The 14,299-nt window shown below is 43.1% G+C and overlaps 1 protein-coding gene across 7 annotated transcripts in view; it reads left to right on the top strand.

Annotated features, from left to right (window-relative positions):
- The window catches only part of gkup (glucuronokinase with putative uridyl pyrophosphorylase), a 68,292-nt gene that overhangs the window by 14,900 nt on the left and 39,093 nt on the right, over positions 1-14,299 (top strand). For 4 of the 7 annotated variants that reach the window (XM_061782540.1, XM_061782542.1, XM_061782541.1 and 1 more), the window contains exons 16-22: positions 30-122; positions 1,969-2,029; positions 2,122-2,235; positions 2,443-2,500; positions 2,920-2,988; positions 3,328-3,391; positions 3,489-3,560. In XM_061782540.1, coding sequence (XP_061638524.1) covers positions 30-122; positions 1,969-2,029; positions 2,122-2,235; positions 2,443-2,500; positions 2,920-2,988; positions 3,328-3,391; positions 3,489-3,560 — 531 coding nt within the window. Of the gene's footprint in view, positions 1-29; positions 123-1,968; positions 2,030-2,121; positions 2,236-2,442; positions 2,501-2,883; positions 2,989-3,327; positions 3,392-3,488; positions 3,561-14,299 lie in introns of those variants that run through there. The other 3 variants (XR_009789784.1, XR_009789783.1, XM_061782548.1) reach the window with 3 other exon arrangements.

Genomic DNA, 14,299 nt, shown 5'->3' with positions numbered 1-14,299 from the left:
ACAAACTGTATTGTTTACATGCATACCAGGATCTCCCAAAGCCAGTCCGAGCCAACTTCATTCTCAGTGTGGAAACTGATGAACTCTTCATTACCGCGGGCCTTCAAGACAGGGTGGTGCAGGTTAGTATCACATGTAAACAGGGCTGGACTGGCAATCGGCACACACACACAGCTACTTTTACACTACAAAAAACACATAAAACATCTAATTAACAATAAAATGTGTAATCAGCTACAACTACATACAGTTGAAAGCAGAGGTTTACATACACTGTATAAAAGTAAATATTTCCGTCCGTATTCTGTAATGGACAAAAACGCATATCAACACTTGAGGACGCTGGAGCCGTGATATCAGATCCTTTCGCGTAGCCACTTTACACAAAAGGTAATACTGTTATTGTAATGGCAGTAATGTAATCATCTAATATCAGCCAAAGAGGTGATCACTGCTGAAAAATTATGTACAGTGGGCACGGAAAGTATTCAGACCCCCTTAAATTTTTCATTCTTATTGAAGCCATTTGCTAAAATCATTTCTTTTTTTTCCTCATTAATGTACTCCCAACACCCCATATCGACAGAAAAAAAAATTGTTGACATTTTTGGAGATTTAAAAAAAAAAAAAAAAAAAAAAAAAACTGAAATATCACACAGCCATAAGTATTCAAACCCTTTGCTCAGTGTTTAGTAGAAGCACTCTTTTGAGCTAATAAAGCCATGAGTCTTTTTGGGAATGATGCAACAAGTTTTTCACACCTGGATTTGGGGATCCTCTGCCATTCCTCCTTGCAGATCCTCTCCAGTTTTGTCAGGTTGAATGCTGAACGTTGGTGGACAGCCATTTTCAGGTCTCTCCAGAGATGCTCAGTTGGGTTTAAGTCAGGGCTCTGGGCCATTCAAGAACAGTCACTGAGTTGTTCTGAAGCCACTTCCGGTCCGATATACTTTTAAAGTGCAAAATAAAAATGTCAGTATACGGTGGGAGCATTGTTTGCTTTCTCCACATGTGCGGCAATGCACTTTAGAACTTCTTGATGCAACTGAAGTTTAGTTTTATCGCCAATCACTGTTCCTGCTGTACACGTCTTGGCCTCTGGAGGAAGTGTGAGATGCACGCAATGAAATATACACTTGCAGTAACAAAGAAAGTCGAAGTTGTGATCAAATATTATTATAACTTGTTTTTTACATAGTTTGAAAAATATATGCCATAGAATATTGTTATATTGGCTGTTTGTGTGTTGTTATAAAGTGTTTGTGGACCAATATTCATTATTTTGAGACAGATAAGTGCCGCTAGCTCAATGCTAATTTTTGTTAGCTCGTCAATGGTGTTTTTCATTCATTGTTTGTTAGCTTTGAGCTAGCAATTTTTGTGAACAAAAACGAAGAAACAAAGTCTGTGAACATTTGAACATTCAGTAGGTGTAATTCTTTAGTTGTGTGAGTTTAGTTTTACAGCAAACTTAAACTGGAGTCTCAATAAATGACTTCAGGCAACCAAAATTCACTCTTGCTCCTTGCTACTATGGGTACTTTAATTTACGCACGAGCCTGTTAGCCATTGGCAGGAATATGTTAGTGCGTCCGCCATAATGAATGTGTCAGTTCTACCTGTATGTAAACATGTCGTCGTGCCTGACGCTCCGGCCACTCTGTCTCCTCTGTCAGAGCGTCAGAACTGCGCTCCGGCACTCCCAGAGTGTGGCACTCTGAATAACCAAATGTCACACTCCAACAACGTTCTGAGTTTCCGATAGTTCCGGAGTGTAGAGAGCGTCCTTGGAGTGAATTTCCGAACGTACCCGCAGTGTATATAAAATGTCTTGATTCTGGGAGATCTTCGGGGTCTCACATCCCCAAACCCCTGATTCCTTTATTGACTTACTACATTTGTCCATATAATGTACATAATGTCACTTTGCACAAGCTGTAGCAAGAAATTATGGTTTGTCATGTGCAGGTCTACGAAGGTTTAGTCTACATGGACTTCAGCAAGAAGCTCATGGAAGAACAGGGTTATGGTATTCACATCACTGTACAGTATACGTATACAAACAAATGGGTTTATACTTTCGGAAAAAAGTACTCCATGTGTGGTGTTTTACACTTTTAGGGAACTACATCTCTATGGATATGTGTGGCCTGCCACAATTCTGGTTGGCCTACATGAGTGACCCCAGCGACTCTGGGCGCATTCATAACAACGTCCGGCAACGCTGGCTCAGTGGTAGGCTACTATTCTTTTTCAGTTTGTATTTTTTTGAATAACATGTCAAATCATCATCAGTTATGTTACTAAAAAAAAAAAAAAAAAAAAAAAGTTACACAATGTTGCAGGTGACTTTGTATATAGTATGGATATGTCTTTAGAGTTGTCTATTGTGAAATGTGGTTGCATATTGGTTCTTTATTTAAGATAGTTGTCTTTCTACAGGGGAGCCTCTTGTCATTGAAGTCATGGAGACTTTTGCTCAACTTACTGATCAAGCCAGGTAGTTTAATATGTTACACTGCTCAAGAACAAAGATTTTTTTCAGTTGATTTAGGACAATTTTGATGTGCTGAATCCAAATATCACCTTGGTTTTGCTGTTTTACAGTCAGCAAAGTTTGTAACATTTGATTAATGATCTGTTAACAATTTGGCATATAAACGTGACCTGAACAAAAGAAGCGTCTTTCAGTTTCTACGATGTAAAATTGTCTTAAATCATTTGAAAATGCATAGACAATGTACCAAAAAAAAATATTGTAACCCAGTGTTATGCATTCAATATTGTTTTGTTTAGATTGTGAACACTTTCCTTAAATGATGTCACATGGTTTTTTAAGGAAACATTTTTAATTTTTAAAACGAGACCTTTATTTCACCTTAGCAGTGACTGAAAGAAACATTCCATCTGTTCGCTCAGGGTGGCTCTAAAGGACAGAGACTGGAACCATCTCGCACAGCTAATGGATCAGAACTTTGAGCTAAGGAGGTAAACCGTCTCGTCTGATGCATTTGTAGGATAGGAAAACTATTTCTAATGGCACAACATTAAAAATTTAATCCATAAAAGATGTTCTCTGGGGCTTTTGGGTCTTTTAGAAATAGTTTGTCCCAGTACTTGAACATAAATAAAAAGGTGTCTATTATATGGACATAAGGTTACAGTGGGGGGAAAACAGCTATCGTTTACATTAAAATAATCTGTCAAGAGGACAAGAATAATTATTCTTTATACAAAGGATTCATTTGAGTGTTTTTCCCTCAGTATCTAGCTATCTAAAGCCACAAACAGATTTACACTAAACAGCAAAAACGATATCTCCTACAGGTCTGTGTACTCTGATGAATGCCTTGGTCCTGGCAACCTCATGATGGTGGCCTTAGCAAAGCAGGTTGGTGCTCAGGGAAGTTCATATTTTATTCAACATTCAATTTCATCTTCCTCATAAGTGTTGTGCTCTTTCTTCTAATGTTCGGTGCTTTTTGCAGTTTGGCTCAGCTGTGAAGTTACCAGGCAGCGGAGGGTCAGTGGTGGGATTGTGTCTCAACCCAGGAAAACTAGTAAGATTAATTTACAGATGCGGTTGGGGTTTGAGAGAATATACTAATATTTTGATTAAAAAAAAAAAACACACAAGTCTGAACATGACAAATGTACCGCTTTTTTAACTAACTGTTGCTGTATGACTGAGCAGGGCAACACCTCATACTCAGTCATACACCACAAAGTCTTGAAGATTTACATGGAACTTGCTCAAGGGTCACTGTCACTCCTTTTCCTCTTTTTCACATCATCATATTTGTCATGCCCATGGTTAGTGTCGTGGTCTGGGATCAATTCCCGAGACACAATCGCTCTGTGATTAATTGGTGATCATTCCATGGTGTACAATAGCCCTTTTGTCCTAAATCAGGTGGAATATGCTCCAAATCCCCCATCACCCTGTGTAGCATAACCCCCAGCCCCCAACCACAAATGAAGGATTGCACTTCACTGATGAATTTTCAGGTTTAATGGCAGCAAACCCTTAATTTCACCGTAAAAGCTTGGGATTACACACACAAAAAAACAATGTGTAAACTAAAAACCATACTCTTAAAATCGTCTATCTTAACAGAACGTTTACAAAAATCAGTCATCTGTAGCTTTGAGAGCAAAAATCAACAAATGTACAATTCTGGTAACACAAATATTGATGTAGCGATTAATTAAAATACCTTGTGCCTCTATCAAGGGGGTTGCTAAACACAAAATGATGTACATTTATTTCGCTCTGTTGACTTTTTACTTGGCGGCACGGTGGTAGACTGGTTGGCACATCTGCCTCACAGTTCTGAGGACCGGGGTTCAAATCCCAGCCCCGCCTGCGTGGGTTTTCCAGTTTCCTCCCACATCCCCAAAACATGCATGGTAGGTTGATTGAAGACTCTAAAATTGCCTGTAGGTGTGAATGTGAGTGCGAATGGTTGTTTGTGAGTGCCACTTTTGCCTTGGAATGATGTTGTGAACATATTCCCGTCTCCAGCGGCGCCAGAACTGTTCTCAAGGAATTGCATACGACTCCACCTGCTTTTGCCATATGGAAAAGCACCAGGTGGGGGCAGTAAACCGTTAGATTTCATGTGGAGCAGATGATTGGGTGTGATAGGTTCTAAACTGTCAGACACACTCCCCCAACGTAACTGGAGTGGCGTGCATTCATCACAAAGTCACATTTTCTTTAGGATAGGTAAGTGCTCAGTCTCTGCGTCTCCAGCTCACCCAAGGCTGCTTAAAACTCATTTTGGGCGCCAACAATTTTGTTCCCCGGTCACATCGGATTTGTCAGACTGCACATCTGATTGAAATGAAACATCTCAAGGTGTTAATAAATGCATCAGTGAACAGGTCCTCTAATAACTCTATGTGAATAGCACGAGAACAATAGCAATTAAGTCAGTACCGTTTGTGTTGTTTCCTTCCTTCTGTTGTCACCAACGGACCAAAACAGTCCATGCCGCAGTGTGTGAAGGGAGGAGAGGGCTCTAAGCGTTGTGAAGTCTGTGGCAGATCAAACACTGACTGATGAATGAAGCAACAACTTTACTCATTCTTGGAATCCAGTAGCCATTAGATCTGATTTCAGTTATGGTGAATCCTTTTCCTTTGTGTTTTACCTTGTTGTGGCAGTGAGATATTATGAGCTTGGTGGCATTATGATCTTTCGGAATCACAATTGGGTGTTTGAAAGAGTCATTCATTGGTGAATGTCTGATTCTCCCTCCCACCTTGAGGAGACCATCTGTGTCCATGAAAACATCGCGTTTAAGCAGTTTGTGACATGGGAGTTGTTTTCCTTTGTTCAATAGTTTTATTTCCTGTGCATAATTTTGACTCTGCACTTCCAGAATTATCACCTGTTCAGCATTTTATTGTTCACTCACTGTAGCGGATGCATTTGACTTGACATGTCTAGCTATTCTTTGATTGCTGTGGACCATGAAGAGAACTTACTCACTACTGTCTGTGACCTTAGTTAACAGTGTCTGTACTTTTCTGACTTCTGGGTCTCCTACGACCAGATTCACTTCAACTGTTTGTGGAGTGGGTAGTTTTTCCACAAGAAGGTGGGACCAGTGAACCAGCTAGACTTAATCAGCTCGTTGACAGTCATGCCCCTTGATACACTGTCAGCTGGCTTTACTTCTGATGACACACAAAACCATTGACATGGGGTTGTACTTTGTCTGATCTTTTGGACCCTGTTAGCTACAAAAGTGTGGAAACGACGTGCATTGTTGTTGATGTAGCCCAATACCACCTTTGTGTTGGTCCAGAAATATTCTTTTACATCATAACACAGTTCTTCCCTTAACATGTTACTGACTCGAGACTGAGACTACAGCTGCTGTAAATTCAGGCCTGGGGATTGTGGTCTGTTTTGTTGCAGCAACTCGAGATTTTGCCATTACTAGAGAGCAGTGAATCTCATCTTTTGCGTTTTTGGCTGTCAGATAGCTGTGTTGTCCATAACCACTGAAAAGTGGTGCAACTCTATTTCTTTTGGCTCTCCAAAACTACCACGTAAGTAACACCGTGATATGTTTAGTTTTTCCAGATATACAAAGTCACTTTGCCAATTTTCCCAAATTGCCTTCAGTGTGTCCGCCAATTTTCCCAAATTGCCTTTAGTGTGTCCGGTAGGGGGTCATCCCATCCAATACCATGTTGGCACATTTCTTGCAAGATCATCTTTCCTCTTAGTACATATGGCGCTAAGAATCCGAGCGGGTCATAGATTGACGCAACAGTGGATGGAATGCCTCTGCGTGTGGCTGGCTGGATTTTTAGCATGTTGTTGAATTTGCCTCACCAAACACCTCCCATACCAGAGTTTTTGCTTCAGCGACCACCAAAGCTGCATTCCGCTTGGCCAGCCGGTACCCGTCAGCTCCCTCAGGAGTCCCGATAGGACTCCTTCTTCAGCTTGACGGCATCCCTCACCGTTGGTGTCCACCAACGGGCTCGGGGATTGCCGCCACGACAGGCACCGACTACCTTACGGCCACAGCTCTGGTCGGCCGCCTCAGCAATGGAGGCGCGGAACATGGTCCACTCGGACTTGATGTCCCCCACCTCCCCCAGAACATGAGCAAAGTTCTGTCGGAGGTGGCAGGTGAAACTCCTTCTCACAGGGGATTCTGCCAGACGTTCCCAGCAGACCCTCACAATACGTTTGGGCCTGCCACGTCGGACTGGCATCTTCCCCCACCATCGGAGCCAACTCACCACCAGGTGGTGATCAGTCGACAGCTCCGCCCCTCCCTTCACCCGAGTGTCCAAGACATGCGGCCGCAAGTCCGATGACACGACCACAAAGTGGATCATCGAACTGCGACCTAGGGTGTCCTGGTGCCAAGTGCGCGTGTGGACACCCGTATGCTTGAACATGGTGTTCATTATGGACAATCCGTGATGAGCACAGAAGTCCAATAACAGAACACCGCTCGGGTTCTGATCGGGGGGGCCGTTCCTCCCAATCACGCCCTTCTCACTGTCATTGCCCATGTGAGCATTGAAGTCCCCCAGCAGAACGATGGAGTCCCCAGCGGGAGCGGTCTCCAGCACTCCCTCCAAAAAGGGTGGGTACTCTGAACTGCTGTTTGGTGCATAGGCACAAACAACAGTCAGGACCCGTCCCTCCACCCGAAGGCGCAGGGAGGCTACCCTCTCGTCCACCGTGGTGAACCCCGACGTACAAGCGCCGAGCCGGGGGCCAATAAGTATACCCACACCTGCTCGGTGCCTCTAACCGTGGGCAACTCCAGAGTGGAAGAGAGTCCAACCCCTCTCGAGAGGACTGGTACCACAGCCCAAGCTGTGTGTGGAGGCGAGTCCGACTATAGCTCGTCGGAACTTCTCGACCTCACACACCAGCTCGGGCTCCTTCCCTGCCAGAGATGTGACATTCCACGTCCCTAGAGTCAGCTTCTGTAGCCGGGTATCGGATCGCCAAGGTCCCTGCCTTCAGCCACCGCCCAGCTCGCACTGCACCCGACCCCTATGGCCCCTCCCACAGGTGGTGAGCCCATGGGAAGGGGACCCACGTTACCCTTTCGTGCTGTGCCCAGCCGGGCCACCAGGCACTCTCCTTCGAGCCCCACCTCTAGGCCTGGCTCCAGAGGGGGGCCCCGGTGACCCGCGTCCGGGGCAAGGGAAACCTAGATCGATTAATAGTCTTTTAGCTGTGCTTTATCTGGTCCCTCACCTTAGACCTGTTTACCATGGGTGACCCTACCAGGAGCGTGAAGCCCCAGACAACTTAGCTCCTAGGATCATTGGGACACACAAACCCCTCCGCCACGATAAGGTGACGGCTTCCAGGACGGGGAGTGTCCGAACCACACTTCGCCTGGATTTTTGCTGATTACTCGACACAGACCGTAACATCACTACTTGAAACCAAGGGGTGAGAGACCCCTTTCCCCTGAGTTAACGGCACTGTTAGACATACCTGTAAATTCTACAGTTATTTACCAGATAGCTTGCGGCAAAATACTTCCAAGTGATTTTATAGTGATTACAGTTTCCACTGCATCATGGGATTTTGGTTGACGTCACACAGAGCGTTACTATATTTAGCATACAGCAGAATTGTGTGTAGCCTTGTGCTCCCAACATGCATTGTGCCGTAAAATGTTGAACTGTTGCCATAATAAAGACATTAATCCTTGATCTTCATGAATGGTAAGGATTAACCGTAACATTGATCATGTGTGTTTGTTACCCAGAGTTCATTGAATGTGTCTCTTTCGTGTGCACTTTTTTTCATGAAACCCTAAATGTGGATTGTGTGCCATAGAGTTACATCCCAGTCAGTTCTGGTGTATGCTAAGTAGCGTTGGGCATCGTTTGAATTTGCGCGATTCCGGTTCCGATTCAGTTTCTTTTTTGATTCCGGTTCCAAACAATTCTCGATTCCAATTCTTTTAGGGGGCTAGGTCAAAAATGTTTGCATGATTTAAGTAAAGGGTCCAAATTATGAACATCCATTTTCTTAGCACCCCGCAGCATAGACTAGAATGAACATTTGTGGGTTCTTTATAACCTGTATCAACATCAAACTTATGAACTAAAAGGCAATGTTTGTGGAACTAACCCAATTGACTTAATATTATTTAATTAATGTTTCAACTAAAAGTTAAATATAGCATTGTTAAAATAATTATTTGGGCCTGTTTCATCATGTCAAATGGTTTATATGTGCAAGATTTAACTTGAGTTCCTGTTTTAAGATAGTCGCCTTTTATTTTGAAGGGTAAGCACTTGACTTTACGCCGATCTGATCGGTGTGATCGATATCGGCCGATAATTAGCATTTTATGCTGATCGGCTTTCATGTCATAATTCGCTGATCCGATCAATGATGTCAGCGATCGGCTCTGCACAAGACATTTGCTGTTGCGTATGAATGTAAAAGCTTGTTTATTTTTAGCCTTGTCACTTACTGTAACTATCTGACGACCAAAAAGATTTTTTTCAATCTTGTCGGTTAAACATACTTCATCGGTGTGGGACTATTTTGCGGTGTCTCAGACAAACAACACATAAGTTATTTGCAGTCTGTGCACAAATGAAGTACGTTGTGGGGAACGTCATCTAAATGCTCCAACACAAATTTGATCGGCACCTGAAGAATGTACACAAGGAGGAGCATGCCGCGTTCAAGCAACGCAGCGTGGAAAAAAAAAAGGAAAAGCCAAACGGACGCAAACTCTGTACAACACCCGTCCATACAGCCGGTAGTTAGAAAGTTAGAGTAAGCATGTCATTAACAGTATTTATTAAAGTTTAATGTAATTTCAATAAAGTAATTTAATTACAGTAAGTTAGCACCCATTATTTCTGTCATGTTGTAATGTTGATCTGACCTAAACTTATGTCAGTGGCCAATCCGTGAATGCCCCGTAGAGGTCATTGTTTTAACTTTTGTCTAAAATGCTAGAGAATAATTTTGAGCTGGGATGGGCTCCAGCATGCACGCGACCCTTGTGGGGATAAGCGGTACAGAAAATGGATTGATGGATACAGTACTCGGTATACAGTACACAAGTATACACAATAAATGAACAAGTCATGTAAATGGACACATTTATCCATCTTGTGATCGGATCGGTGATCGGTTATCGTTTATTTTAAACTTGCTGATCGGCCCCAAAGATTCTGATCGTGTAAAGCCTAGTAAGCACTGGAACTCAGCATTTTGACACGAAAAGGGACTTCACACGGCACCGGCGATATTTTAATTATTTATTTATTTTTGTATGGAACTAAATGCTATGAAACGCTGATTCCTTCCCCGATTTTCACTGATGAGGCACAAGGTTAGTGTTTGTGATACTGTGAGACGTTTATGATTTTTGTCCCAATTAATTGTGATGTGAAGTTGCTATGGTGAAGTTTTAGCGCAATGTTGAGCTTTTTATTTTCTGTCATCGGCGCTTACGTTAGTTCGAAGACTAAAATAAACGCTAAAAACCATCAGTGCAAAAGTGCAACCAACCATTTACCTTGTTAGCTGTCTCAATGTTGGCATAGATATATTTTATTGTTTCACTCATCCAATTGACTGAGAGTTGACTTCACTGAAGCTCCGCGTGGTGGAGGCTGAGGCTCGGAGCGTGTCTGATGCATCACATCGTGAAAACCTCCTTTGCTCAATATAATCTTATTCCAAGTGTTGCACTGAGGCGACTGGTCATTCATTTTAACAAAGTTAAGACACCCTTTTGTTCGCTGCTGCCGCCACCGTTGGGCACAAGCACGTCTTCTTGTGTGCTCTTCTTCGTTGGTTTTCACCATTTCTTCTTCGGGGTGGGCGTACTGTCGGCATCAAAACTGGGAACTGAAATTCGTGATTGGTCCCTTTTAGTCACATGCTGTGATGACGTACTCAGCGTGCCCCTTGGTTCTACATACCATCTACGCCACTGCCTTGATCGATTTTGCAGCATAATGAAACGTATCATCTGGTCATCTACTTCCATTTGTTCTAGCAGACACTGTTCCACGGTCGCCAATGTTGTTGCTTTGGTCCTTGTTACCGAAAGGAAAGTAAAAACGGCTACCGGAAATGGCCCAAAAAATGCAGAGGAAACTCCACCCTGTGGCGTCCTAGCCCATACCAGCTGTAGCGACACCCCGACTTGGAGGTGAACTGCAGTACATTTTCAAAACTGCGCGCGTGGGTTGCGCTCGAGTATAAAGGCAAACTGCGCGCGGGAAAGCCGCAGTGACGACAGCACGGTCGCCGCCCGCACGAGTATAAAGAAGCTTTCATTCTTGACACAACAGACTACCTTAACAAGGTACTCACACTTCTCAGTGATACCAATACATGAAAGACTCAAAAGAGACCCCACCAGCAGGTACAAGAGAAGTATTACTGAGCACTTACAAGTGTTAAAGAAGTCAGGAACCATCAACTCTACTCTTTATTACCGGCCATATCCAAATTCCTGGCATTTATGGTCTGCCAGAAAAACACAAAAAAGGACCACCACTCAGACCCATTGTTAACAGCATCAACTCTGTTACTTATAACATTGCTAACTATGTCGCCAACATCCTAGCACCCTTGGTTGGCAAGACTACACACACAATCACAATGGACTTTGTTGATAAGGTCAGAGACCTTAAGCTGGATGAAAATCAAACTATGGTTTCATTCAATGTCACCTCTTTGTTCACATGCATTCCAACCCAGGATGCATTGGAAACTGTGAGGCCTAGTGCTTGATAAAAGCCTCTAAGACAGGAACACACTTAACCCCGAACAGATATGCCAGTTGCTGGAACTTTGTCTAAACACCACATATTTGCACTTCATGGGAACATTTTAGAGACAAAAACATGGTTGTGCTATGGGCTCCGCGGTATCCCGCGTCGTAGCAAACCTGTACATGGAGGACATGGAAAGGAGAGCTCTGAACTCCTTTAAGGGAATAACTACAAGTCATTGGTACATATATGTGGGTGACTCATGGGTTGAAATCAAAAGCCAAGAAGTGCAAGCCTTCACCAAGCACATGAACTCAGTGAACAATAATATCAAGTTCACACGGGAGGATGTCAAAGACAATAAGTTGCCTGTTTTGGGCTGTGATGTCCAGATTGGAGACGACACGGGCCTCCATGTTAGGGTTTACAGAAACAGACACACTGACCAATACTTACTTTTTGATTCACACCACCTTCTGGAATGCAAACTGGGGGTTATCCGTACCCTACCACACAGAGCTGAAAACGTTCCAACCAGTCCAAGGCCAAAAAGAGCACAGACACGTAAGGGAGGCCCTCCGAACGTGCGGTTAACCCAGCTTGTCGTTTGTGAAAAGTGCATCCAATTCCAGAAGGGACAGGAGCAAGGTGGATGAGAAAACAGTGTGACAGACGCAACAATATTGTCATTCCGTATGTATCAGGTCTGTCTGGCACATGGCACAACACAGACGGCGGGCAAACTCCTCAGGTCACAACTCTGCTGTCTACCTGCACCTCCAAGAGAAACTGCACTCTTTTGAGGACGTAAATGTGCATATTCTGAACAGGGAAGACAGATGGTGTGAAAGAGGTGTGAGAGAGGCCATATGCACAAAGGTGGGAAAACCATCGCTAAACAGAGGAGAGGGCTCACGGCATCACCTATCTCCTCACAATGCCGTCTTCGAAGACAAACAGATCAGTCCAGTTCTGATCGATTCAATGCCCTGAGAACAAAAGATCTCCTGTTTACATTGTGTAACTAACTCACCAGCACCACAATGAATAGAAACATTGATTTAACACTGTTGTCAGAAACTTACTGTAAAAACCCTGTGAAATGTCTAACAGTGTGGGATGGGCTCCAGCTCCTCCATGTCCCTGAATTAATGCGTTGCCGTGTTGTATCGCGGTTCAAAGTTCATGCATTTGGGGCACTGTGCAAATGAGACAATGAGACCAGGCGCAAAGGAATATTTTTTTTAAAGTATCATTAAGTTTAAGTATATTTTAATAAGTCTAAATGTATTTAAAGCATATAGAAGAGGTAAAACTGTCAAGATGTTTATGATTTTCACCAATTGCGGGTTTGTCAGGAACGTATCCCCGACCATAAACAGGCATTCACTGTATATAATTCAAAGCATCTCTTTCATCTTTTAAATTATCTCCATAGATACTCTGAAACTTATACTATTGCAACATACTTGCTGCATTGTGTAACCCACTTTTTACATGAGCTTTGCTATACTTATGTACAGTATGGGTAGTTACAATGTACTAGTAGGCTTTACACGATCAGGATTTTGGGGGCTGATTACCGATCACCGATCTGTTCACAAGATGGAGCAATGTGTCTATTTAAATGACTTGTTCGTTTACTATATATACTTGTGTACTGTATACTGAGTATCTTCAAAAGTATTATCTAGTCCAGTGATTCCCAACCAGTGTGAGCGATTTTCAGGTGTGGTTTGGGAAATTTTGACTTAACTGCTCAAACGATTATTAATTTACAAGGAATAATGTATCTTTGTTCCTCTATTCATGCCAGTGAGGCATAGGGACAGACAGAACAAATAAATGCTCTTCTATTAGATGGCAGGAAGTACATACCGTACTTACTGTATATCTACTTTTTGTGAATTATTTTTTTTTTGTTGGTGTGCCGAGAGATTTTCCAATTGTAAAATATGTGCCTTCGCTCCATAGAGGCTGGAAATCACTGCTCTAGTCAGGTCATGTATTCTAATCAGTCAGGTCAAACCAACATTACAACATGACAGAAATAATAGGTGCTAACCTATTGAATTACTTTATTGTAATTAAATTATTGAACACCAACACACCAAAACTTTTAGAGCATGATTTGACATAACGCCGGCATGTTTACGAACAACTGTTAGTGCTAGCACTAGCTTGCTAGGCTACATAATATTTTGTTACCTACTTGCGAGCCATATCGTATTAAAAGTATGTGAACATACCTCAAGCAAGCCTTGAATTACAGTCCTCTCCTGAGCACCGGTGAACACTACCACGTTTTCCCCCACTTTGTTCTTATAATACACGTGTCGCTGTCATCGCCATGGTAATGAGTGTATCCGGTCGTGTTTGAGTTGATAAAATATGTCTTTTGCGGAGCTGATCGATGACGTCATTGATCGGATCGGCGAATTATGATCAGCGATCAGACGATCAGCATCCATCCATTTTCTTTACCGCTTTTCCTCACTAGGGTCGTGGGCGCGCAGGAGCCTATCCCAGCTATCTTCAGGCGTGAGGCGGGGTACACCCTGAACTGGTCGACAGCCAATCGCAGGGCACATAGAAACAAACAACAATTCGCACTCACATTCACACCTACGGGTAAATTAGAGTCTTCAATCAACCTACCGTGCATGTTTTTGGGATGTGGGAGGAAACCGGAGTACCCGGAGAAAACCCACGCAGGCACGGGGAGAACATGCAAACTACAAATAGGCGAGGCCGGGATTTGAACCCCGGTCCTGAGAACTGTGAGGGAGATGTGCTCGCCAGTCGCCCACCGTTCCGCCGCCGATCAGCGTAAAATGTTAATTATCGACCGATACCGATTAAGCCTATCAGATCGGTGTAAAGTCTAGTTACTAGTAATGTACATAATATTATCATCAACATTTGCAGCATTTCCACTAGGATACACTATGGTGGTTTCCAAATATGGATATTTAGTTGTTTGAAGTCTTAACACGTTAATGTATGTAACTTAAGTACCAAGTTGGTACAGCTTGGTTAC

The sequence above is a fragment of the Phyllopteryx taeniolatus genome, chromosome 8, assembly GCF_024500385.1.
Source record: "Phyllopteryx taeniolatus isolate TA_2022b chromosome 8, UOR_Ptae_1.2, whole genome shotgun sequence".
Lineage (NCBI taxonomy): Eukaryota > Metazoa > Chordata > Actinopteri > Syngnathiformes > Syngnathidae > Phyllopteryx > Phyllopteryx taeniolatus.
The sequence above is the reverse complement of the archived record's forward strand: the minus strand, read 5'-3'. Positions and strand labels throughout refer to the sequence as shown.